This window comes from Corvus kubaryi, unplaced genomic scaffold (assembly GCF_017639235.1).
Source record: "Corvus kubaryi isolate FWS band 111438036 unplaced genomic scaffold, C.kubaryi_AGA036_p1.0 37182, whole genome shotgun sequence".
Lineage (NCBI taxonomy): Eukaryota > Metazoa > Chordata > Aves > Passeriformes > Corvidae > Corvus > Corvus kubaryi.
In genome coordinates, this window is record NW_024581050.1 from 1,082,807 (window position 1) to 1,108,866 (window position 26,060).

General features: G+C 44.9%; 1 protein-coding gene across 3 annotated transcripts in view; it reads right to left on the bottom strand.

Annotated features, from left to right (window-relative positions):
• Positions 1–26,060, bottom strand: part of ATRN (attractin) — a 153,847-nt gene that overhangs the window by 108,302 nt on the left and 19,485 nt on the right. For all 3 annotated transcript variants that reach the window (XM_042021968.1, XM_042021969.1, XM_042021970.1), the window contains 2 exons: positions 6,117–6,200; positions 1,825–1,938 (listed from right to left, as the gene is read on the bottom strand). In XM_042021968.1, coding sequence (XP_041877902.1) covers positions 1,825–1,938; positions 6,117–6,200 — 198 coding nt within the window. The remainder of the gene's footprint in view (positions 1–1,824; positions 1,939–6,116; positions 6,201–26,060) is intronic.

Genomic DNA, 26,060 nt, shown 5'->3' on the forward strand with positions numbered 1-26,060 from the left:
AATGAGGTTAAATTCAAACGCCATCTAAAGAAGCAATTTTTTTAAAAATTGGATTTTTTTTTTTCCCTACCTCAAAAACGTTTTTGTACTAAGCTCACGTCTGCTTGTCCTCAGGCCCAGGCTTCCTGATTTACAGAAGATTTCCCAGTCTGAACCATAACTGTGTGATGGTGAACTACAGCATAACTGTACTGTGAACTACTTATAACTTCAGTTTTAAAAGCCTATTAATTTTTGGAAAGCACACAAGAAACAGCAGGCACAAATCATCATCATTTCACCTTTTCACCAGTGTATTAAAAAATAGCTTGATTAGAACAAAATGACTTTGGGTCAAGATGACATTTCCTCCTCTTCCTGCACATCAATCAGGGCATGATACCAAGAGAGCACTTCCAGGTGGCATTGCCAGGTTTTTGGAGGATTTTAGGAGAGAGAAGGTTGTTTCTTCTTCAAATGACGTGTCCTTTTTGACCTCACGTTAGTCTGAAGCTTTATGGGAAACATTCCTTCACTCCAAAACAACTCTACACTTGCAGTTGAAGACCAAAAAACCACATGTGGTGGTTTAAATTTTTATCAACTTTTGTTCCTCTGTTGATCTTCTCTCATAGACACTACAAAGATTTTCTAGAACAAACACAAAGTATTTTTAGATCTTTATTTCACAAATGAGAGGAAGCCCAGCAGCAGGTTAATTCTGGAAATAGTTACGCAGCCACTTGGAACAAGCAGAGTCCCAGGGGAACCGTTAGTTTTTTCCATAGATAACTTAGGATTATTTTCCTAATTTCAGTTTAAAGAATAAAAAGCATAGGGTGGTGGTGTGACTATGAGACTGAAATACAGAAATGCACAAGTTACATTTAGGTCTCAGCATGAAATGTCGATTGTTCACCAGCATCCACACTGATCTCTCATCACAAGCCAAATACCTGTAACCTATTGGCAGAATGGATACTTTTACACATCAAGAGCTGGAGAGGAACATTTGACATGGGATGGAGGGACAGGACACAGGGAATGGCTTCCCACTGCCAGAGGGCAGGGATGGATGGGATATTGGGAAGGATCCCAATTCCTTGTGAGGGTAGTGAGGTCCTGGTACAGGGTGCCCAGAGCAGCTGTGGCTGCCCCTGGATCCCTGGAAGTGGCCAGGCTGGACATTGGGGCTTGGAGCAGCCGGGGACAGTGGGAGGTGTCCCTGCCCATGGCAGGGGGTGGCACTGAATGAGCTTTAAGGTCCCTCCCAACCCAAACGATCCTGTGATTCTGTTTTTACAAGGTTGATCCATCGTTGTTGTTCCTGAACATGTTCCAAATAGTTTAAAAGTTTAAAGTTTAAGGTACGTAAAAGATACACATAATTCCATGAGACCTCCATGTCTACAACATTAGCTGGCTTTTGCCCTTCTGTCTGCATTGACACACTACAAGTTTAACTCCTAAATCATGTTCAAACTCATAAAAGGGGCAGTTTTCTCCTCTCAAAGGAGCCTGCACACCAAATCATCTCTAGCCCAGACAGATGACAATAATTTTTTTGTCTCTCAAAGAATCAGGATTTGGAAAAGAAAACATAATACTTACATGCTACAGAGCAGTGACATGACTTGTTCATTGTAAAAGCGAAAAACAACTCCTTAATTGTTTATGCTGACAAACAGTGCACAAAAGGACACTGGCTATATGTGCTGCACTTGCAGTGTTATACATTTGGATTACTGGATCATGTTTACAATGTTAGAAGCCATACTTAAGTCAGACTCTATTTTAAGAAAATACCACTGGCTACAGTTAACAGTCTCACCAAGGGGAACTTACCTAAAAGCTGCCAGTAAGGGAGCATAAATTGAGTCTCCATCATACACATACAAGTGGTCCCAACTGCACTCTGTGGCAAAGTGATTGAATCGAAGCCTGAGGATTGTGTTTGGCCTGTAAAGAAGAAAAAAAAATAAATACTGTAATTAGCCACTCAACACACAGGGCAAAATCCCTTCACAGTACTCCACTGGTGTGGAGCTCTGGTCCAGACAAGACTAAAACTGAGTGACTTGGTGTAACTGTAGGTGCATTAAACATGCTGTGGCTCCGGTTTTTTTTTATTGTGCGGCTCCCCTGGTATTAAGCAAAAAGTTCTTTATGGTCAGAAACTGTGTCCTATTGTGCAGTAGAGATCACAGAATCACAGAATATGCTGAATTGGAAAGGACTGACAAGGATCACTGAGTCCAACTCCTGGTCCTGCACAGGACACCCCAACAATCCCACCCTGTGCTTGAGTACATTGTCCAAATCTCCCAGAGCTCGGGCAGCCTTGGGGCTGTGACCATTCCCTGGAGAGTTTGTTCAGTGTCTGACCACCCTCTGGGGAAAGAACCTTTTCCTGATATCCAAACTAAACCTCCCCTGACACAGCTTCAAGTGATTCCCTTGGGTCCTGTCCCTGGCCACAGAGAGATCTGTGTCAGCCCCCTCTATGCCTCAGAACGAAGTCCTGAGGTCTCCTCTCAGTCTTCTCCAGGCTGAACAAACCAAGTGACCTCAGCCACTGTCCAAACAAGCCAAAGGTCCCTCTGCAGCTCTCCTGGAGCCCCTTTAGGCCCTGCAAGGGGCTCGCAGCTCTCTCTGGCTCCTTCCCTTCTCCAGGGGAACATTCCCAGCTCTCCCAGCCTGATCCAGAGCAGAGGGGCTCCAGCCCTGGAGCAGCTCCAGGGCCTCCTCTGGGCTCTCTCCAGCAGCTCCACGTCCTTCTGCTGTTGCCCCCAGGGCTGGGGCAGCTCTGCAGGTGGGCTCTCACCTGAGGGGGCTCAGGGGCAGAATCCCCCTCCCCTGCTGCCCACTCTGGGAATCAGCCCACGGCATGGGGGCTTCTGGGGGCTAGCTCACACAGCCAGAGCATGTCCAGCTTTTCAACGTGGTTAAGATACCATTTGTTTCACGGCTAATATAAAAAGATACATCTAAAGACAATCACAGAGAAACGACAGCAGATACTTAATTTAGGACTCAGCTCCAAGAGGGTGCAAACACCACTAACATTGTGCTTGGACCTGAAACAAATAGACAGTGAATCTATATCAGCAGTGCCTGTTCCCACCCACAGCTGTAGCTGTTGAAAGGACAGACACAAGTGACTAGGATCACCCTGACAGTATTGCCCCTGGATTCAGATGAAATCCCCGTTCATCCTAATCAAATACATTTTGAAAATGTCAGCTTGCCATAGACTCCTTCCTCCCCACAGCAGGGGAAGTCTTTAGGGACTTACTCTGCAAACGGCTATTTTTCAATAGGTACAACAATCTACTCTAGGCCTTTGGAAAAAGAGCAGCAGGTGAAACTCAAGGATAATGTCCTGCTTAAAGAAAAGGTACAAAGAGTACCTCCGACTTCAGAACTGAGCAGCCTATGGAGTCATAGGGGTTTGCTTCTACTTGAATAGCCTGACAGCTGTAGAGTAGAAAGAAACTGTCAATCAATAAAGCTTCAGACCACAAACAAAAAGGAAGAGTCTCTTTGCAACAGCCAACGACCATTAGCAGACAGCCCTCATCTGCAAAATCGCATGGTTCTGCCGTGGGATCCTAAGGCTCCATGGATCTCATCTGCTTTGTTCACACTCCTGGGAAAAATGAAAAGGACTCCCCTGGGATGAGAACATAGCACAGACACCAGCCAAGAAAAAATCAGGAACGGTGCAGAAAGGAAATGAGAACACTAAGGAACACATGGCTTATTTTGTATCTGAATTTCTCCAGTGTCTTCAATGGCTTACTCGGATTGTACCCTTCCCTGCTAACCTCAAAGCCCTCTGCACAATGGAATGCCAGCAACAAGGTGAGGGCACTCAGAACTGAACAGCTTTGCAGGTGCTGCTTTCCAAGTCCAGATCTCTGGGAATTTCACTTCTGGCAGCGAGCTTGGACTCTTTTCACACGGCTGCATATTTCATCTGGTTTAATCAGCATGATTATCTCTTTTCTGTTTACCACCATGCTCTGACAGCAGGGTATAAACCGTCACAGGCAGGAAAAGGACTCCAACCTAAATGCCTGGCTATGGAATAGGGAGGAACATTTCTGTCTTTCCAGCGAGAAAGCTCTCACTTCAAACCCCACAAAGTGGTGGTTCCCTAGGAAGCCTCTCAGCAGTAGTAATTATAGGCTGGAGGAGCAGCTTTGGTGACATTATTGAGGACTCATGAGAAGCATTTCACTTCTGATAAAAATATGAGTCACTTTATCCTTTAAAAACAGAAGTTATGAGGGTTAAGCTGGCTGTACTGGGATGGCTGAGACTGGTCTGTCTGCAATAATGCTCTTGTGAAACATTTTTTAATTATTTGTAATTGCAAACTGTCTGCAGCTATACTCCTATTACCTACAAAAATTAAAAGGTGTAGCCACTTGGAGCATCCAACTTTTGCTCTTAACCACCTCAAACAACTGGGCTCCTTATAAAGTTAATAGTGAGTGGTTGCCTCTCAATTTCATCATTCTGGATGGTTCTACGGAGTAGCATACCTCTCAGTTTTGAGTACTTTGGGAGTCTAGGAATTAAACTTCCTCAACTCAAATAAACGTCTGAAGCAGATAGAATGAATAATTCCTCCTAACTCATCAAACCTCCCAAATAAAGAGCCATAGAGTGGATCATCTAGGAAGGGACCTTCACCACCATCTCATTCCACCCCCTGCCATGGACAAGTTGCTCCAAGCCCCATCCAACCTAGACATGGACAATTCCAGGGATCCAGGAGCAGCCACAGCCCCTCTGAGCACCCTGTGCCAGGGCCTCACCACCCTGACAAGGAACAACAATTCCTTCCCAATATCACATCTAACCCTGCCCTCTGGCAGTGGGAAGCCATTCCCCCTTGTCTTGGTACTCCAGGCCCTTGTCCCAAGTTCCTCTCCAGTTCTGATCCTCCAAGATGCCAAGAGGCCTCAGTTTGCAGCGTCCAGTGCGAGTTCATGCTCTCACGTGACTCATGCCAATTCACAGACCTCTCTACCTGCAGATCCAGGGAACAACATGGAATGTAACTGAACACACAGATGTTATCTGTGTATGTATAGATGCTAACACAGCATCCTATCTGACCATGGAAAAGCTTTAGAGACTAAACAAATGGCTCTTACAGTCCTGGCACCAGCTTGATACTATGAAAAATACACTTCAACAAGTGAGACGCTCTGAACTGCTGCACTATCAATCAGGTGACAGAGGATAGACACTAAATATGCTACTCCTAAAAACCTGTGCAAGAAATTGCTGTAAGCAATATAAGGATCAAATACAGGAAGGGCAGCAAAGTAAGGGGAGAGATCTGAGGGACTTCTCCCAGTTTAGAAAACCTTTGCAATAAAAGGTCAATGGTTCCTCTGAAGTCCTCATGGCTCAGAGAGTAAAGAAACATCTGAAGTTCATCACTACAGAAACTGATTCTTCATGAATAAAAGCTTTCAGAGCTTTCTCTTGTTTCTCATACTACTGAGAAATCCCATATGTTGTTACAGTGGGGATTACTGTAACATGCATATCAAACAACGAGGCCCGTGGAAAAGAAATATCTATGGACCGATTCTTGCTAGATGTTTCAGAGATGTTTATTTCCCCAGCCCATGGCCGGGGCTCTGCCCAGGAACTGTTCAATCACGGGACCCGAGGGTCCTTGCCCGGGCAGGGAACACAAAACAACCAACGGGGAACGAGGCTGACCAGAGGCAGAGGAACCCCGTGTCTCCCCCCAGGGCCCCTCTCCCAGGACCCCACGGCAGGGGGGAAGGCCCCCAACAATGTAGTGAATCCCATCATCTGAATGGCCCACCATGGTATCAGTTAAGTAATTCATAATCCTTCGTTATTTACAGAAATGCACTGATTTTTGTTTACCACATGCTTTTTCAACATAAACCTCTTAATCAGAAGTCAGTTTGGAGGGCTCAGTTGCACAAAAACTTATTTACCAAGAGCAATTAAGTGTTGCCCTATCTAGCTTTTAGAATAGCCAGAAGGAATTATGAGACTGAAAATATTCAGTGCAGATAAAACTCACCTAAAAGTCCCAGTAAGCAACACAAAACTCCCAAGCTGCTTCCCACACTCACCTTCCTTCAATGAGCCAGGTGCATTTTGTCTTGTATTTGTAATTTCCAGGCCCATCTGTGACATACCCTGAAGGTTCAGTGAGTCTGTAAATAAAAAAACAAAGACAAGCATTAGTTTCCAGTGGTATTAAACATTCAGAAAGGATTCCCTAAATTTTGAAGATCCATCAATACATTATTACTTACTTAAGATTCACTATAAACAAACCAACTACAGCACAACAAAACCCAGCTGGGAGTCTTCTGTTGAACTCTCTGTGCAGGCCTTCTGATGATTGTTCTTCAAGAATGACATCTTGAAGGACATCACTTCAAGAATGACGGTTTCTCTATCAGATTGATGTCATGGTTCCAAACCCACATGTACAGATATACCACCTATCCAGCAAAAGGAATTCCCAACAGAAGCTAAAATTATTCCTAAAGCATTTATCTATACAAACTGCACCATTCGTGCATGAAGTTCAGATGAAGAGATGGTGCAACCTCTCACTCATTCTGTATTTGACTCTCCACAAACTCCCTGACAATTTCCTGAATGGAGGACCGATCCCCAAGCCCCATCCCTGGAAGTGATCAAGGCAAGGCTGGACAAGTCTTGGAGCAACCTGGTCTAGTGGAAGGTGTCCCTGCCCATGGCAGGGGGTGGAATGAGATGGGCCTTAAGGTCCCTTCCACCCCAACCATTCAGTGATTCTATATTGTTATCAACATCTGCAAACACTGTACAGTGCAAGTTCTACACCAGCAAAAGACAAAACCAAGAGCTAAACCATTGGTATATAAATTCCTATCTCATATGAATTAGTTAAAATATTCCAGCTGAATTCTAACAAACTGTTGAAGTATTGCAGAAACTGCTGAAAATAAATGACAGGGAAGGATGGCAGCAAATGGCAGCAGCACCTGAAGGCTCCCAAACACAATGTTCTGGTAGAGCATACCCTGGCATGCAAAACAGGATTCCTTCCTAGGCAAGTTATCAACTCCATTGTCAGCACATGGCAGGAGCAAACCACAGCCCTCTGGCAAAATTTAACTGTCCTACTTACAACAAAGCTTTAAAATAAAAACACTGTAAATTTAAACTTGGCAAAAAGAGAAGAAAGCAAGATCAGAAGTTCCCAAAACCAGTATCCTGGAACCTCTTCTGTGCCTTTCCCCAGTGATCTGCTAATGTTAATGTCTCATCTTTTTTTAATATTTTGGCTGAGTCAAAAATGATTTTCCAAACTCTTTTCCATCAAGCATTTCTAAGGCTGATCTCTGATACAAATTAAAAAGGCAAAACCCACAGGTTTTTTAAAACCACCTTCCTCTGTCTATAAATGAATTTATTATAATACTTTTCAACCTGAGAAACTGAGCTGAAGATTTTAAAAAGCCAATTACTGAAGTTGTGCAGGAAATGGACATTCAAGCAAGTGAAGAAAATACTCACATATTTGGAAGCACAGGAAGCATCTGGGCCTTCAATGGAGCCACAGATGAGGGTATAAACAGAGATTAGATTAAAAAAAATACACATACAGAAGGTATAGATTTAGGCTGGATATTGGGAAGAAATTGTTCCTTGTGAGGGTGGCACAGGGCACCCAGAGAAGCTGTGGCTGCCCCATCTCTGAAAGTGTCCAAGGCCAGGTTGGACAGGGCTTGGAGCAATCTGGGATAGTGGAAGGTTTCCCTGACCATGGCAGGGGTTGGAACTGGATGATCTTTAAGGTCCCTTCCAACTCAAACCAGTCCACAATTCTGTGATTTATATTTATTTTAAAACTTCAATATCTTTGAAAATTCAAACCACTTATCTGCTGACCAGGAATTCACAAAACCAAATGAAACTTCCACGTTGGAGGCAGTAACATCTAGTCTTTTTGTCTAAAATTTTATCCTTTTGACTATAATATCCATGGAAAAGCCATAAATCAAACAGTATGAACACTGACAGAACTTTGCCTGCAACCAAGAGCAGAGATTCTAAAAACCTGAGCAAGTCTCTCAAGCTAAAAACGACCTCATGCCATGTGGCAAGCTTTTTAGGGAGCCTCTGCTCATACAACTCTAGCAACAATTTTATCTGGAAACAATTACTAATTCATTCACCACAGAAATGCTACCAAGAGTGCCACCCAAAAAAAAAAATTCCTGTTAATACTGTAGCCCCAGCCATGTCACATCTCAGGGGGGAAAAAAATAAGAGCATTGAAAGTAATTCAATGAAGTTTCAGCAAAACATTGGATTTAGTATTAAAAATATAAGTCAAACTTTGATACACTATTAGTACAAACTTATCTGTAAGTTACTCAGACTCCTTACTAAACTTCCTGCCATTATGGACAAATAAGGGATATTAAAAATCTATAATAAATCAGAGTTGACATATCTGAAAGTAAAATAGATAGGAATTAAGTTCTCACGGCCTGCACTGCCTGGCTAGAGCAGGGCAGCAGCATCCATATTCTTCTATAAATACTGTCCCAGACAGACAGAAATACATCTTCAGCACAAAAGCAAACTGAAACTAGAACTTCATCCTTCCATTCAATATATAAAGCTCAACTGATCTCCAAGCTCCAGTAAAAAGGCAAACAGGCCCCTGTTCCCCACGGTCAGTGCTGCCTGTGCCATACGCGACACAGGGCTGGGGCTTTCCATAACTGGGACATGTCCTACACAGTGTTTTGGCTTTGTCTGGGAGCAAAGGCTTGCGAAGGGAACACATGAGTAACTCAAGAAGGAAAAACACTCCAGGAATGAGGGACTTGGATGCAGAAAGTTTTCCTGACATGCATCAGGCTACTCTCACATAGAAGGCTCCTACCTCGTGGAACCTGTCACCAACACCACCAGGCTCAGGGGTTTTTGGCCCCACTGAAAGCTTTGGGCACGTTTAGGATGTGGGGTACAACCAGGCCAAGTGCCAGGTCCTGCACTTGGGTCACAGCAACACCCTGCAGCTCCAGGCCGGGGCAGAGGGGTTGGAAAACTGGAAAAGGCCCTGGGGGTGCTGGTGACAGCAGCTGGACATGAGCCCCGGGGTGCCCAGGTGGGCAAGAGGCCAGTGGCCCCTGGGCTGTCCCAGCACTGGAGTGGCAGCAGGGCCAGGGCAGTGCCCGTCCCTGTGCTGGCACTGCTGGGGCACCTCCAGTGCTGGGGGCAGCTCTGGAGAGACCCTGAGGGGCTGGAGCTGACCAGGGAGGGGAACGGGGCTGGGAAGGGGCTGGAGAATTCCTGAGGGAGCTGGGAAGGGGCTGGAAAATTCCTGAGGGAGCTGGAAAGGGGCTCAGGCTGGAGCAAAGGAGGCTCAGGGGGACCTTGTGGCTCTGCACAAGTCCCTGACAGGAGGGGGCAGCCGGGGGGGTCGGGCTCTGCTGGCAGGGAACAGGGACAGGAGGAGAGGGAACGGCCTCAGGCTGGGCCAGGGCAGGCTCAGGGTGGATATTGGGAATATTCCTTCCTGGAAAGGGCTGTCCAGTTCTGGCACAGCTGCCCAGGGCAGGGGTGGAGTCTCCGTCCCTGGAGGGATTTCAAAGCCCTGTGGTTGTGGCACTTGGGGACATGGGGCAGGGGTGGTCTTGGCTGTGCTGGGGAACACTTGGACTTGATGGTCTTAGAGGGCTTTTCCAACCTAAACAATTCTGGGATTTTATGGTAATTTTATGACTCAGATGCAGAAATCAGACACGAGAAAATATGGAAAGGCATCAAATACCACTTGTCTTTGCTAACTTGGTAAAACATGTTGCTGCTACACAAGAAGCATTTCTGTACTACCTGGTTGTTACATCTCCTACTCTGCAAGGAGCAGCTGCTACACCCTAAGAAAACAAAAAAGTCAGGCCCTGTACTACAATATTTACAAGGCCCTAAACTACAACATCAACTTTAAAACCTCCAGGGTAGAAAAAACAACTGCAAGAATCTATTCACAAAACTCAGATTAAAAAAATACAGAAGTATACTGCATAAATACATACATATACATGCATATACACACAATACTTAAGGCTTGTTTCAACCTTCACTGTTCACAACAGTGTTGTGTACACTAAATTTTTCACTGATTTCCAAGTAGACTGCAATATATAAGAATCAAAGGGAAAGAAGAAAGTCAGGGAGATGAACCTACAGCCCACATATTCGAAGAGCTCCAACCTTGAGTGCTGCCTATTCCAGCTTTTTTAAAGAAAAAGACAAAAGGGAAGCAACAACAAGAACGAAGATCTAACAGAAAACAACTTCAAAGAGAAATATTTTACGCAAAAAGATTCTTCATCTTTAATTCCCCACTCATTCTGGGAACCCCTGAAAAGCACAAAACAACACAAGAAAATCAGGCAGCAATCAATGGTATCTCCTGAGTAAACAGCCAAATCTGATATTGGAAATCACCAGATAAATCCATGTGTTTTTAATAACAACCTGAGTAATACTAGCAGCATATATTTTTCAAATACGAAGTAGTATACACTGAGAAAATTCCTACATAGACAGGAGCTGCACAACAAGGCAAAGCTTTAAAGCTGTTGACTAATTGCCATCTAATAAATCTAAAGCAATCGTGTTGCTAGTGAGCACAAAAACTCATAAAAAGTACCATAGAATTTAGGATTAAATATTTTTGCAGCACTTACTTCCAAAGCATTGTGACATTAAAGGTACACTATATGCTGGCAACAGGGTGTTGAATATATTTATTTTCATCAAAAGTATTATTAAAGAAAAAATGCAGCTTGCCTTTCCTTCATTACTCACCAGGAAAGGTAAGCAGGCTGGTTTGGTTTATAAAACACATTAAAATGTGACCTCTAAGTGGTCATCACTGGATCTCAAAACGGGTTTGTATTACTTTTAGTTAGACTGCAGTAACACTGACAGTGAAGACTTATTAGCGTCTTGGCTGGAGAAGTTTAGCACAGCCTTCTCACTAAAAAAAAAAAAAAAAAAACAACCAAATAATAAAAAACAAAACAAAAATCCAAAACAAACCAACCAAACAAAAACAAACAGCCAAAACCGCCAAACAAACCCCAAAACCCCTTGTCCATCCTAATTTTGAAGTTGCTAAATCTAGAGACTGATGCAAGCAATGAGTTCTCCTCCTCTCTCCCTTCTCCTTCCCAAGTGCTCAAGCACTTCACAACTAAAAGTCATTATTTCGGGTATATTTGGAGTTGAAGGCATAAAGAAAGGGCTGTTACAGCCTCTTACCAGAGCAAACGTTTTCTATCCTAAATTGATTATTAATTTGACTTTGTTCGTGTTCTCACTAAAAGCACTGAGGTTAAAGGACACATATTATAAGCAAACACTTTAATTTACAGTCATGGAATAGTGGTGAGGCACACAGGGGATGAGAGAAGCAGATAAACAATCCACGCAGATTCTTCATTAATTTCTACCATAGAACAGCTAAATCCCTTCTTCTGTCACCTCGGTTCCACACCACAGGTAAAGCTGGGAAGATGTAATTAACTACAGGCCAGGTCTCACAGATTAAGGTAATGACATTACTGCAAAATTGTTGCAGTGGGGATCCTGCAACACGCATATATCAAACCAGGAGTCCCGTGGAAAGGAAATATATATGGACAGACAGATTCTTGCTAGATGTTTCAGAGATGTTTATTTCTCCAGCCGCATGGCCGGGGCTCTGCCCAGGAACTGTCCCAGTCACGGGACCAAGGGTCCTTCTGCCCGCGCAGGGAACACAAACCAACCAATGGGAACGAGGCTGAGCAGGGGCAGGGAAGCCCCGTGTCTGTGCCCTCAGGGCCCCTCTCCCAGGGCTCCATGGCAGGGGAGGGACCCCAACACAAAATCCCCTTTGATAAGGATTTTACTTACGCAGCAACAGGTACCTAAAACAGAGACTATGAACTGCTCCAGGCGTACACAGAGAATTCTCTCCTCCTCTCTCTTTAATGTACAAAGTCTCCAATACAACTGAGATAAAAGTCCTCAAGATGAGCAAACTCATGCAAAAGTCACCACTGTAGCATAATCATGGAATCCCAGAATGTTTTAGATTGGAAGGGACCTTAAAGCTCATCTAATCTCACCCCTGCCATGGGCAGGGACACCTCCCACTGTCCCAGGCTGCTCCAAGCCCCAATGTCCAGCCTGGCCTTGGACACTTCCAGGGATCCAGGGGCAGCCACAGCTGCTCTGGGCACCCTGTGCCAGGGCCTCCCCACCCTCACAGGGAAGAACTTCTTCCTCACAGTAAAGGTTTTTATTCTAATAATTAAAACACATAAACTTTTTTTTTAAATCAAATTATTAAAATAATTAAAATTACCTAACCTCAAGATTAAGACAAGAGAAACTATGAAGGAAAAGCTGATTTCCCTCCTCCAACCCCATTTCCCCACATCAGAAGCACTGAAAATAAAACCTGTGCTGGATCCCAAATGACACCAGCACTTCCCCACTGCTTCCAAACCATCAGTTTGGAAGCCTTGTGATACTACCAGAAACACACTGGAGGTCCAATCTTGTTCTTGCCTCTAAGTTTTTCCAGCTATTAAATTCAAACTGAAAACTTCCCAAATTTAGGTCCCTGCATATTTTCCTATTTCTTTATTCCCAGCCTCATCTGAGAGACCACAAAGCAGCATTTATTCACTGCATAACCTCAGCTTTATCTCTGCTGAACCAACCAGCCAAGCTGCACTATGAATGTCAACACTACTGTGTACCTTTACTACAAATTTTTCCCCCATTTAAACTTCCTGGGTAAAACAAAGAATAAAAGATATTATTATTATTATTATAATTACACTGAAGGGGTGTGTTCTTCACACAACCAGCACATTTTGTGCTGTTTGGCAGCTCATTTTTCTGTGGCATTGTTCTATTATCTCTGTATTATCTTTGATCTCTGCTTTCACACTGCAACAACTCCAATCTTAGCACTCCTACTTCTTTGAACACCTTCCCCAGTGCCAGTATTTTATCCAGAAACATTACCATGACAAAAGGCCAATTCATGAGGTCCCCTTGAGGTCCCCCATACCCACTACCGTACCCGAGACATCAGCCATGCAGATGGTGGACACTACAACAGCTGCCTATTAATCTAATCCAGCAGTTGCACTCCACAACTGTTCCCTATCTGTTCCCAAATCCACTTATTGGATCTTGGCCTACTTCATTGAAATAAAGACAATTTAGCTGGAAGTGTTTGTAATGCTCAGAAAAACTGGAGCCTCATCCTTCACTGGTGATCCTAAAATGCTCCTGGGCTTTGTGGTAGGGAGTTGTCTTATGCCAGGCAGGAAGAGACAACAGAGCACAGCGGAAGCAAATGCATCTCATGCATCACAAACCATCTCACTGCAGCAGAAAAAGAATATATCAATCCCTCTCTTTCCCTGGCACACAATGAACCCCTAAAACCTTGGGTCAAGAGCCCTTGCAAACGTCTTACCCCAAAACTTAACCCTCTGCAAGACAAAAGGACAAAGAAACCACATTATTGCAATGGTCAAAGAGAATCATCAAAGGCTCATGCACACAAGGTCTGTAAGATGATTTTTCATCCCTTTCCCAAAACTAGAAATATTCAATTACTCAATGGATCTCAAGCACCTGTGCAATCAATTAAGTTGCAGTACAGCACACCTGTGACCCTTGTAAATAAGGCCTCATAATTCAAATTCTTTAAAGCCCACATGCTCAGAATTGACAGACATCAATCTTCTCCTCCAGTTGGAGAGCCCTTCACTCTGATAAGCTTTCAAGTTGTCAGGCCTACATTTAGGACCAGGAAAAGCATTCATTGGCAGAACATGTGCTGTATTGTGAGTATAAAGAGGTTAAGCAACTGACAGCCTTCAGGCCAGCAGGAATCAGAAATAAGTGGAGCTTAAGGCCATCCCCATGGAGCAGAGGACCATCAACATCCTGCACTTTGTCACACAAATGCAAAACCACCAAGTTTCTATGAGAAATGTAAAAGCAGCAGCAGCAATCCCTTCCGCTTTCCAATGTCATATATGAAACTGCTGCCCAATTCTTCCTAAGCACTAAAGCCCAAAATAATCCATTGAACCCTCAAGAAGCCCATTTAGAGTCTGATTTAGCTCCAAACTTGCCACCCTCCATCACTGCTGATTTCTAGGCCAAATGCAGAGCTCAGAACCTGGTAGTTGCACTTACAGAAAAGCTCAAGCCAAAGATCAGTCAGTGTTGCAACAAAAATGAAAATACTGAGACATTCTATAAATAAATATCACAGCCTGACCCACTTTCTTAACAGGGATTGAAATAATTCCTTTTATTTCCTTCCTGACATCCAAAAATGTTAAGCTACTACATAGCAGTGTTACCTGCTAGGAAAACTGATCCCTAAAGAAATACAAGTAGTTAGGAAAAAGATTGCTGTTAAGGTTAACTTCTGTTTGGCCTGGGCCTCAAAAACAGATTTTGACACACAATCTCAGATACAGATCCTTAAAACAGTCATAGTACGTGGATACAATATTGCTGCTAGCAAGACTTTTCTTGCTTCTTTCTAAGCCCGTGGGATACTTTTCTCTCTCACGAAGAGGTTAGAAGTTCTGTAAACTATGAACACCTGTGACCTTGTAGAACTTTGTTTATGGTACAATAGAAAAATATTTTGACAATGGATGTTTAGGATTTTAGCCAATCCACCCAGGGGGTGGCTGGTCCTTTGTCCAATTAGACTATGAAGAAAAAAGTCTATAAGAGTTTGTAAAATAATTAAATAAATCAATCTTGCTGCACAATTCCTGCCTGCTGGATCTTCTCTCCTCCCTACAGCTGTGGGATACAGTAATAACAGTACATCCCAAAATCCAGGAAAGCATTTGTGATCCTACAGAATGACAAATCCTTGACGTTTTAAAGCAGGTCTTTGGCTGAAGGAACACCATAAAGACACGCAAAGATCAGGGAGTTGATAGTGAAAATACTGTATTTATTAATGAAACCAATTCTCAGCCAATATCATAATTTAATGACACCTTGATCAACTAATAAAGAAGATGTTCTCAGGGATGCCACAAGCAGTAAAAATAATACAAGACCAAAGGAGCCCTTTTAGCATGAAATATTAAACCTGAGAGAACGAGGGAAGTGTGGTCCCTCAGTAAAGAGTCTGTACGTTTGTATCGCACAAGGATATTCTGTCTGTCCCAAAAATGTCCTTCTCCTCACATGTGTTACTGTAAAGAATGAAAGGCATGTAAATATTTTTCTCGAGGAGGGCACAGAGAAGAATTTCATTGAGGGGAGAAGAAGAAGTCCACAGAGCACCAATAATAAAATAAACCAACAATTTATCACTACAATCTCCTACAATCTATTCAGATAATTCAGTTTTCAACCTCATTTCAGTGAAATCTGCTCCCAGACATACTCCCTTCAGCCACATGACCCCTCTCTCCTAACAGTCCCTCCAGCACATCCACCTGAGGGATTTTGGACAGGCACTCAAGCAGGATTGTGATCACTGGCTCAGAGAGCAGAGCCCAGGTCAGCGCTAGTGTTGGCCCGAGAATCCAGCTGAGTTTCCAGCTCTGTTGCACCCATGAACAGCTGATGACACCAAGCTGAGTGGTGAGGGTGACACGCCTGAGGGGTGGAATGCCACCCAATGGGACCTGGACAGGCTGGAGAGGTGGAACAGTGCAAAACTCATGAGGTTCAACAAGGCCAAGTGCAAAGTCCTGTACTTGGGTCAGGGCAATGCCTGGTATCAGAACAGGCTGAGGATGGAGAGCACCCCAGGGGAGCAAGACTTAGGGGTGCACGTGGGTGAGAGCAGGACATGACCCAGCCCAGAACCCCCTGTGCTCTTGGCTGATCCCAGAGTGGGCAGCAGGGGAGGGGAGGGATTCTGCCCCTCTGCCCCCCTCATCTCTCCTCAGGTGAGAGCCCACCTGCAGAGCTGCCCCAGCCCTGGGGCCAACAGCAGAAGGACGTGGAGCTGCTGGAGAGAGCCCAGAGGAGGACCCGGAGCTGCTCCAGGGCTGGAGCCCCTCTGCTCTGGAGGCAGCCTGGGAGAGCTGGGAATGTTCCCCTGGAGAAGGGAAGGAGCCAGGGAGAGCTGCGAGCCCCTTGCAGGGCCTAAAGGGGCTCCAGGAGAGCTGCAGAGGGACTGGGGCCAAGGCATGGAGGGACGGGAGGCAGGGAATGGCTTCCCACTGGGAAAGGGGAGCTTGGGCTGGGATGTTGGGAAGGAATTGCTGGCTGGGAGGGTGGGGAGGGGCTGGGCTGGAATTGCCAGAGCAGCTGGGGCTGCCCCTGGATCCCTGGCAGTGTCCAAGGACAGACTGGACGGGGCTTGGAGCACCCTGGTCTAGTGGATGGGGTCCCTGCCCATGGCAGGGGGTTTGGAACTATATGTCTTTAAGGTCCCTTCAACCCAAATCATTCTAGGATTCTATCTTTCAGCACCTGCAGAAACAATTGGAAATAAGCACCCAACTTCACAACATAAATAAGCAACACTTATGTTTGCCAATATCCAGGAGACAGAAAGACGGGAGCAGAAAAGCTGTCTCCTAATTTCTGGTTTTACAGGAACTTCTCATTTCCACATACATATTGGTACAGAATTGTAAACACTTCCACAAACACTTCATCAGTTCTTCTCCCTTCCCTTTTCCAGTTCAAGCCAGCTGTTCCTCCATTCCACAGACTGTTGTGCTAAATTCATTATCACAGCAAGAAAAAGAATTATTTGCAACCCCTTGCAGAAAAGCACGAGTGGCATTTTCCCCAAATGACTCATGTTAATGAAAGCAATTTCACACTACATAGAAAAAAAAGGAGCTAAATACCAAACACTTCAACGATCTAATGAAGACAGGTGTACACAGTTGGCTCCCTTCAGAAGTTACCCTTTGTTAAGCAGAAAAAAATCAAAAAATAAAGAATAATCCAGATGACTTGAACTTAGACAGGACTACAGTGACATACAAAAAACGTGAATACCAAGCACTCATCCAGCTGTGTGTTCTCACTCACACCTATGGGATGGGAAGTCACCTGCAGCACTTTATACTCAAACACACAGCCAAATTCCTGGCTTAGCAAATGGAGAAAAGGCCAGACTTCATGTAGCTTTGATTAAATCACCGTAATCCCTTCAATGAAAACTTTCTACTGCTTGCACACATCACTTTAACTACACGGATTACTTCACCAGCCAGTCTAAGCTTTTCCAGCAGCTCCTGGGAAGAATTAAATAAACCCACAGTGCTCAAACCATCCCAGTGTTTATTTAAGTGCCTGAGCAAATAAACCAAATGTGAAAGTCATCCAGTAACTCAACAGCTCCAAACTCAAGGAGATGAAGAGTTGGAGGGACTTTCAAATGCCAGAGTGCGTTTGACAGCGTCACTGTGACCAGCCTAAATCCCTTAGGGAATGGGGTGGGTTTAGGCACTACAGACTGCTATGCCTTATTAAATGCATCTGCACAATAAACTTTACAATTCAGGTCAGGTATTTCCTAACCCACCAACAGAAATTCTTGGCTATTAAAACACCAGGCCTTGACTCCTTACCTGGGCAGAAGCAGCAGCAAGAAAAGTTGGGTTTGGAAAAAGAAAATTCTTCTAAAAAATAAAAACAGGCTGGGAGAGCTGGAGTGTTCACCTGGAGAAGAGAAGGCTCCAGGGAGACATTAGAGCCTCTTCAAGAGCCTAAAGAGGTTCCAGGAGAGCTGGAGAGGGACTTTGGACAAGGCCTGAAGTGACAGGACAAGGGGGAATGGCTACACACTGCCAGACAGCAGGGAGAAATGGGATATTGGGAAGGAATTGTTCCCTGGGAGGGTGGGCAGGCCTGGCACAGGGTGCCCAAAGCAGCTGTGGCTGCCCCTGGATCCCTGGCAGTGTCCAGGGCCAGGTTGGATGGGGCTTGGAGAAACCTGGGACAGTGGAAGGTGTCCCTGCCCATGGCATGGGGTAGAACGAAATGAGCTTTAAGGTCCCTTCCAATCTAAAACATTCTGGGATTCCATGACTTTTTAAGCACACTTTAATCAAGCAAAGACTACGTGAAACTGTTTTATTTTTGGAACAAACCTTGAAAACATAGAAACAATGCACTCATTGGCACATTACACAGAATTTGTGGTTTATGTCAATGCCGCCTTAGCAACAGTCTCGCTACAATACCTTTATAATACAAGACCTCTTAGCATTTCTTTCTAGGATAAGTAGCTCTGGAGTGTTTGTCTACAAAACACTCTTGATTCAGGGAAGGTCACACCGCAGCCTCCCAGTTCCTTAGTTGTGGAGGCAGATGTTCCTGCATGGTGGGTTTTTTTTTTCTCTTCTCTTGTAGTAAGGCAATGTCTAACATGCAGATCTCTTGATAATCACTACAAAGAAAGTCTTCCTTCAAACAAATCAAGAGCACAAAACAACAAATCCAACAGATGAATAGACCAACCAAAAAAGTACCACAATTGTGGACACCCAACTCAGCCAGCAAAGACCTAAACACCCTGAGGGAAGATGTAGCTGCAAAAATCATTGCTTACATCCCTAACTCTGCCATATGCACCTTTCCTATTGCCTCCAAAATGACTTTGAGAGGAGCTATTCTGGGGTGGCAGTGGGAAAAAAAGAAATTCCATCTGCTTGCAACAGATTTGTGACAACAAAAACAAAGACAGTGGCTCAACACTAGTTACGAAAAGTTTTGAAATAACTCCTCACTTTGCTACCAAGCTGAACATGACTGACAGGCCACCTCTCCACAAAACAACTCTAAAAATAAAGTCCCAACTTCTTATTTAGGATTCAGTCATCACCAATTCTTTCCTCACTCTGGCAACATCCACAGGAAATGGCCCTAAGATGAAGGAGGGTTTAGATTAGATATTAGGAAGAAATTATTTTCTGCAGGAGATACGAGGCCCTGGCACAGGGTGCCCAGAGCAGCTGTGGCTGCCCCTGGATCCCTGGAAGTGTCCAAGACAAGGCTGGACAGGGCTTGAAGCAGCCTGGTCTAGTGGAAGGTGTTCTCACTCATGGCAGCAGGATGGAATAATACGATCTTTAAGGTCCCTTCTAACCCAAACGATTCCATGATTCTAAAAGCCTGTTTGTACTTACAAGGAATTGTGCGCAAAATACTGCTGTGCTTGCCTTAGTTTATTAAGAAAAACAGGAAAAGAAAAGGTTTTGCCTCGTTCCACTTTCCCATTTAGCTTCCTACATTTTCATTTCATTATCTCTATTCAAAACTAAGATGGCTTAAAACATTATTGTTGGGGTTTCAGTTTAGTCTTAGTTTTTTTTCTGTTAAAGGAATTTTCTCCCATATGCATGTTGCTAGGGGACAAATAGCTGTACTTAAGAAAGACAAAAAGGAGGGTGGGGCGGGCCTGGCTACTCCTTTGTCTACACCTGGGTGTGGGGTCAGTTCGCTCTGAGCGTCCGGAGAGAGAAGCTGCAGAGAAAGGAGCTGCTGCTTCTTTCTTTTTGGCCGTTCTTTCTTCCTGCTGGAAACAACGCCGGGACCCCAAAAGCCGCTTTCCCTGCCCTGCTGGAGGCCGAGCTGTGGCTGCCCTGCCCCGCTGCTGCTTCGAGCTTTCGCTACGCTGTAGCCCTGCTCGCCCTGCCTGCTTGGGCCTCCGTGGGGTTCTCCCATCTGGATACATCTCGCCTGCCACCCGGGATTTGCGTTCGTCCCTGCCGCTCCAGCCTGCCGTTCTAGCCTGCCGTTCCAGCCTGCCATTCCTGAGAGTCCGGGATCGGCTGCCCAGGGGTTTGTGAAGCCTTTGTCCCATCCCTTCCCGGGATCCCGGGGCACTGGTGCCGCGTGCTCCCCGAGCTCGCTCCGGAGCGCCCCCTGCAGCCGCGGGGGAACCATCGCACCTGCCCTGCTCACCGGGAGCCACCAGCGCCCCTGCCGGCTGCGAGCGGAACTGCACCCAAGGGGAAAGGGCCCGACAGCCGAGAAGGCTGGGACTGGGTTTGTGATTGCTGTTACTGCCAGAGTTGTTGTTGTTTTGTTTGACTGGTTATATACATATATATATATATATATATATATATATAGAGTAAAGAACTGTTATTCCTATTTCCCACATCTTCGCCTAAAGGCCCTTGATTTCAAAATATAATAACTTAGAGGGAAAAGGGGTTATATCTGCCACTTCAAGGGGGGGGGCTTCTGCCTTCCTTAGCAGACACCTGTCTTTCAAAACCGAGACAATTATTTAAGAGAAACACCGACCATCCCCAGTCCGCACCCTTAGACCCTGCAAGGAAAAGTTCATTCCTGCCTTAAAATTGCTTAAAGAAAGAAATGATACTTCACTATACCCTATGACAGAGCACTAGGAGAACCACTTATGTGGAATCCTCCAGAGCAGAAATCCATAACCCACTTCCCAGAGTGCTTCTCTCTGGCACACTCCAACACGGCCGCATTGTCCACGCCTGGACGTCGTGGGAAGCCTTTCAAGGTGTTGATGCAACTTGGGTAATCTGCCAGGCTCTTTTCCTCTTGGATGTATTTTTGTTCCAGGCTCAAAGCCATTCTCTGCCCTGCTGTGGGGCTGAGGAACACACACAGGTATAGCACAGGTATAACACCGAGGGCAATCTTGGTGTCAGCCCACATTTCAGATATTTAACACAATAAATACCAACCTCCAGGTCAAAGGAGGCAATTCCAGCTGAATGCTTCCCAGATCTAACCACAGATGCATCAATGCATCATAAGGTCAGTAACTTCCTCTCATCTCCTGTGCTTTAAATTAATCTGTCAGAGGTAATTTAGAGCACAAGGAATAAGAAGTGAAGCAACCATGGAGATAAATTCCTCTTAGACATATGAAAACATCCAAAGGTACCAGGCACTGGACAACAGCTTTCAGGAACCATTTTGTTCTTATGCTAAAATTATCTGTGCAAATGTACAAATAAAAATTCATCATTTCATGACAAAAAAGCTAAAAATATGTCTGCATGATATTCCCTAGGAAATTTTAAAACTCCCACATCCAATTACAGAGCCCCTCCAAATATCCCAAGTATCTGGACCACAATAGGCGGTCTGACCAGGGGAGGTCCCCATAGCCCAGATCATGTCAAAGCCCTGTTACACCTGAACACACAGAGCTGAAACCCCAAAAAGCAAACATGATTCCCAAAGCAGAGGGAAAAATGATACCCAGCTCTCAGGAGTGTGACTGCCCGAGATGAGCTCTGGGAAGAAGGTGAGCTGTCACAGTAGTCCGCAATAGGGACAAGCAAGAGCGGGTTGAAGACCTAACTTGTTTTTCCCCTTCATCCCACCTCCAGGAACAGTTGCATTCCTGCCTGCCAAGAGCTCTGCAGTACTATTTTGAGCTTTTTGCATCTCATTATTTAATTTATTTATTAAAGCGTGATAGGGGAAAAGGGAGACAAAACTTGCCCAAAGCATTTGAGTTTTATTTCGATTAAGACAGGCTGTTCAAACTGGCTCAGAGTCACAGGATGGTTCCACTAATTACAATCCCTAGTTTAGAAAGAGTGGAAGCAATTCTTGGTTAGGTCCTACGGCTGCCGAACTCTTCACTTAGGGGTGAGTTTCTCATCTCAGCAAGTTTAACAAGCAGAGTTTAAAGCACACGGCAATTCCCAAACCATGAAATGGCACTTCCCAGGAAATTAGTCGATTTAAAATTGGGGTGTAAAATGAAAGCCCCTTTACTGCTCTCCATTAGTTAAATATTACAGGTCAGAAAGCAGCAGCTGGCACAGATACAGCACAAGCACTGCCCCCAGTTAAAGGAAGGCTAATGGGAGTAAGAGAATCACAGAATCGTTGGGATTGGAAAAGACCTCCAGGATCACCAAGTCCAACCTGTGACCCTCTCCCCCCCCTCCCCCACCTACCTTGTCAAACAGCCCAGAGCACTGAGTGCCACATCCAGTCATTCCTTGGACACCTCCAGGGATGGAGAACTCCACCACCTCCCTGGGCAGCCCCTTCCAATGCCTGACAACCCTTTCCATGGAGAAATTCCTGCTGATGTCCACCCTGAGCCTGCCCTGGCCCAGCCTGAGGCCATTCCCTCTCCTCCTGTCCCTGTTCCCTGCCAGCAGAGCCCGACCCCCCCGGCTGCCCCCTCCTGTCAGGGACTTGTGCAGAGCCACAAGGTCCCCCCTGAGCCTCCTTTGCTCCAGCCTGAGCCCCTTCCCAGCTCCCTCAGGAATTCTCCAGCCCCTTCCCAGCCCCGTTCCCTTCCCTGGACAGCTCCAGCCCCTCAGGGTCTCTCCAGAGCTGCCCCCAGCACTGGAGGTGCCCCAGCAGTGCCAGCACAGGGACGGGCACTGCCCTGGCCCTGCTGCCACTCCAGTGCTGGGACAGCCCAGGGGCCACTGGCCTCTTGCCCACCTGGGCACCCCGGGGCTCATGTCCAGCTGCTGTCACCAGCACCCCCAGGGCCTTCTCCAGCCCCTCTGCCACCTGGAGTGCTCCACAAGGTTGCTGCAACTCAAGTGCAGGACTCAGCCCCGGGCCTTGTTGACCCTCAACTTGGTGGTCTCAGCCCATCAATCCAGCCTGCCCAGAGCCCTCTGTAGAAGTTCCTGCTCTCCAGCAGACACTTCCACAGAATTTTGTGTCATCTGCAAACTCACTAAGGGTGCACTCGATCTCCTCATCCAGATCATCAATAAAATATTAAATAGGACTGGGCCAATACTGAGCTAATACCTGTTGGTATCAGCTCAGCTAACCCTAACCCAAACCCTCTAAAGCAAGGAGGACAAGCAGCATTTAGACATTTGCCATCAACTCCATCAAAAATTACATGATCCCCCCCCCCCCCCAAATAACTGTCTGGTATTTCAGAGGCAGAAAAGGCAAGAACTGATAAATACTGAATGCTCATTTTTAAGATCGGGACCATTAATTTTGAAGTTTAACTCAAGTCACCATTTTCTATGTGTGGGCAACAGCTTTAAGGCTGAATCCAAAAGTGTTTCATGGACAGCAAACACAGAAAAGCCTTGAAAGCTGACAGGACTTTACAGCCAAAGACAATTATAAACTCACCCACAGGACCTTTCACAACACCCCCTTTAACATCAGAGGGAAACAGGAAAGTCTTGCACAGTCCATACTAAATTTGCTGCTGCTTTGGAACCCAAATAAATTTGCATGACACATTTGCTATCTCAGTGAGACACAGGATTTCGTGGTGTTAATGTTTGTTCCACAGTGACTAGTAAGCAATTCCCTCATGGACAAAAGCAGTGGCTGATGCATTTATTAGGAGTTTGGTCCAAGCTGTCTCTCGCCTGTGATCCTCACTGCTCCATACTGAACCAAAAAGCAGACATTTTCCCAGGGCTCTCGATCCTCTTTTCTCTGGAGACAAAATTATTTCTACATGAGCAGCACTGTGACTTGTCAATAAGCACAGGCTGCTCTGCCAGACGAGCCTGGAGACTCCCAGACCGCATCTAGCCACTAACTTGCTGCAGAGCACTTTGCATCCTGCCCATCCCAGTCATATTCCCACAATTCCCTAACACAGGGACATGAGCAAGAGGAAGATTTTATGAGGCTCAGTGTAGTGAAGCATTACATAAAAATTACGTGTTAATGCAAAACTTTTGCAAGGTTACTAACAATATCACTTGAGAACTGCATTAAAAACAATCACTTTTTAACCCCAGAAACAAATCAAAAATCATTTATGTAAATAAATATGGGGGAAGGGGGGGGGACGAAGATTAATTTGCCTTACTGAAATTTTACATAAAAACTTTAACATCACTTTTGCATAGGTTCCACCATTCCACACCAAAAATACAACTTCCCACATTAAGTTTTATCTGAATTTTCAAAATCATTGAAAGATGCAATGGTTGAAATTAGAGTTTCAATCCTCTAAGTACATGAACTTTATCACATGAACAGTGAATACACATCACACAAGCCGCCAAAACCGGGAGAACACAATTTCCAGCAGAAAGATGGAAACATAAAACCTTGTGCTTCAAACAAAAAAAAAAAAAAAATCCCAACATGGTAAGGAATGAAAAAAAATTGACTTCCTGCAAATTAGTTTTATATATAGAAGAACACCTGAGAAGCCTTGCGAGGCTCCCAAAGGGTCATGATTGTCAGGATTCCTCAGCCAGTGGGTTTGGGGTGAACTGCAGCTCCGGATGGAAAGCAGAGAGGGAGACACCCCCCCACCCTGCCCTGCTGTCAGCAGCTCCCCACGAGAAGTGGTAACATACACACATTATTTTGCTCTAATTGATTCCACTTCAGTTAGACTGATGTTCTATATTAAGAGTGTGACAAGCCTTTATATATCTAGTTAAAGTTTTATATTAAAGTATTTTTTCCATTTGAGGAAAAGCTGACATGGTGACAATTAAGAAATAAAGTATCCACCTGCTCCCAGTGAGCTGGAGAACAACGTGTAACAAAAAATAATAACAAAAAAATATTTCTAAAACAACTTAATAGTTTTTAAAGGGAAGATGGCACGACAAAACGTTCTACAATTACTGACTCCCAGTTTCTAATCTGCATATATGTCACTGGGTTGCAGAGGGAGAGATGTAGAGGATCATGGAATGACTGGTGCTGGAGTGAATCATCAACACCTCTGGATTAAACATGAGTACTTGTTCCATTTCAAAAATTACCTTCGGTAATTGAAATAGTAATTTCAGTTTAGCACCCATAAAGCACTGTGGAATGAACAGTTCTTAGACTGGTAAGAAACAGCTGCAGGCCAAGAGCACTTGCTGATTAACAGACATAAAAAACTTAGAGAGAAATGACAGCCAGAACCCCTAAAAATAAAACCAGAAAAATCCTCTTTGCAAACACATGATTAAAAGGAAACCAACTGCTCAGAGGGTGATGATATTACCCAGGAGATGCTCCTACGAGTGCTTTGAACCACAGTATCATTTTTCCTCCTTCTCCTCTCTACCTTTTTCCTTCGTCTTCCCAAATGCATCATGCTGACAAATAACTATTCAAAGAACCAATTACTGTTTCTTGGTCTTTCTTTTTTATATAACTTCATCTTAACAGGCTTTTTCTGTAAGTCCCCCATGAGTGTGATGCCACCTCAGCCTCATTCTGTCTCTTCATTCCCCCTGCTCTGCCCAGATGATGGTGTGATCTCTGTACCCAGGCTCCACAATGACATAATCAGTGATGTGAGCAGTGAACATATCTTCACTTTACCCAGGTCATGAATGAAAATACTAAATATCAGGTTCCAGCTCCAACTTCCTACCCTCTCCCTTTCTTTCACAGTATGAGAAATATTCACCAATAAAGTTGAAAGAGGACAAAGTCATCGAAGCAAAACTATACATCAATATAAACACGTCAGCTGAGTCAGGTGCATCTCACTGAGGAGACACACCTCCCCCTAAAATGCACAAACTTTTTTATACCCTTCCCTGGCTGGCAGGGGTCCCTGTCCCCTTTCCCACTGGCTGGGTACTCAGGAACTTAACATTCTTTCTGACCACCTACTGCACTCAAACCAACACCTCCCTTGCCCTTTCCTTCCCCTTCCTCCTAACAAGCCTTGGTTATCTCCCCTCTCCCCTCCCGCCACTCCTGAGGCCTGGCCTTGTGCTAGCTACATCTTTGCCTCTGTGATGTAAGTATACAATCCTATGCCTGACACAATGGCTAAAGCAAAACATTATTTTCTCATTATTTTCTCCCTCACAAGCCACCCTCTTTGCTCTAGCTTGTGCAAAGTAAGATGTCAGTCTTCTTCTGGTCTTTTCTGATCTTGCCTCCTTGGGACCATGATCTCCTGGGTATCCTATTCTTTCTCTAGCAGCTGCTAGGTTTGGATTCACTGGCATTCTGACCATCTCCATTCCTACTACTACATTAGCAATTAACCTGATAAAACAGGGAATAAGACAAGGTATAAGCAATAATCCAGCAAAGGC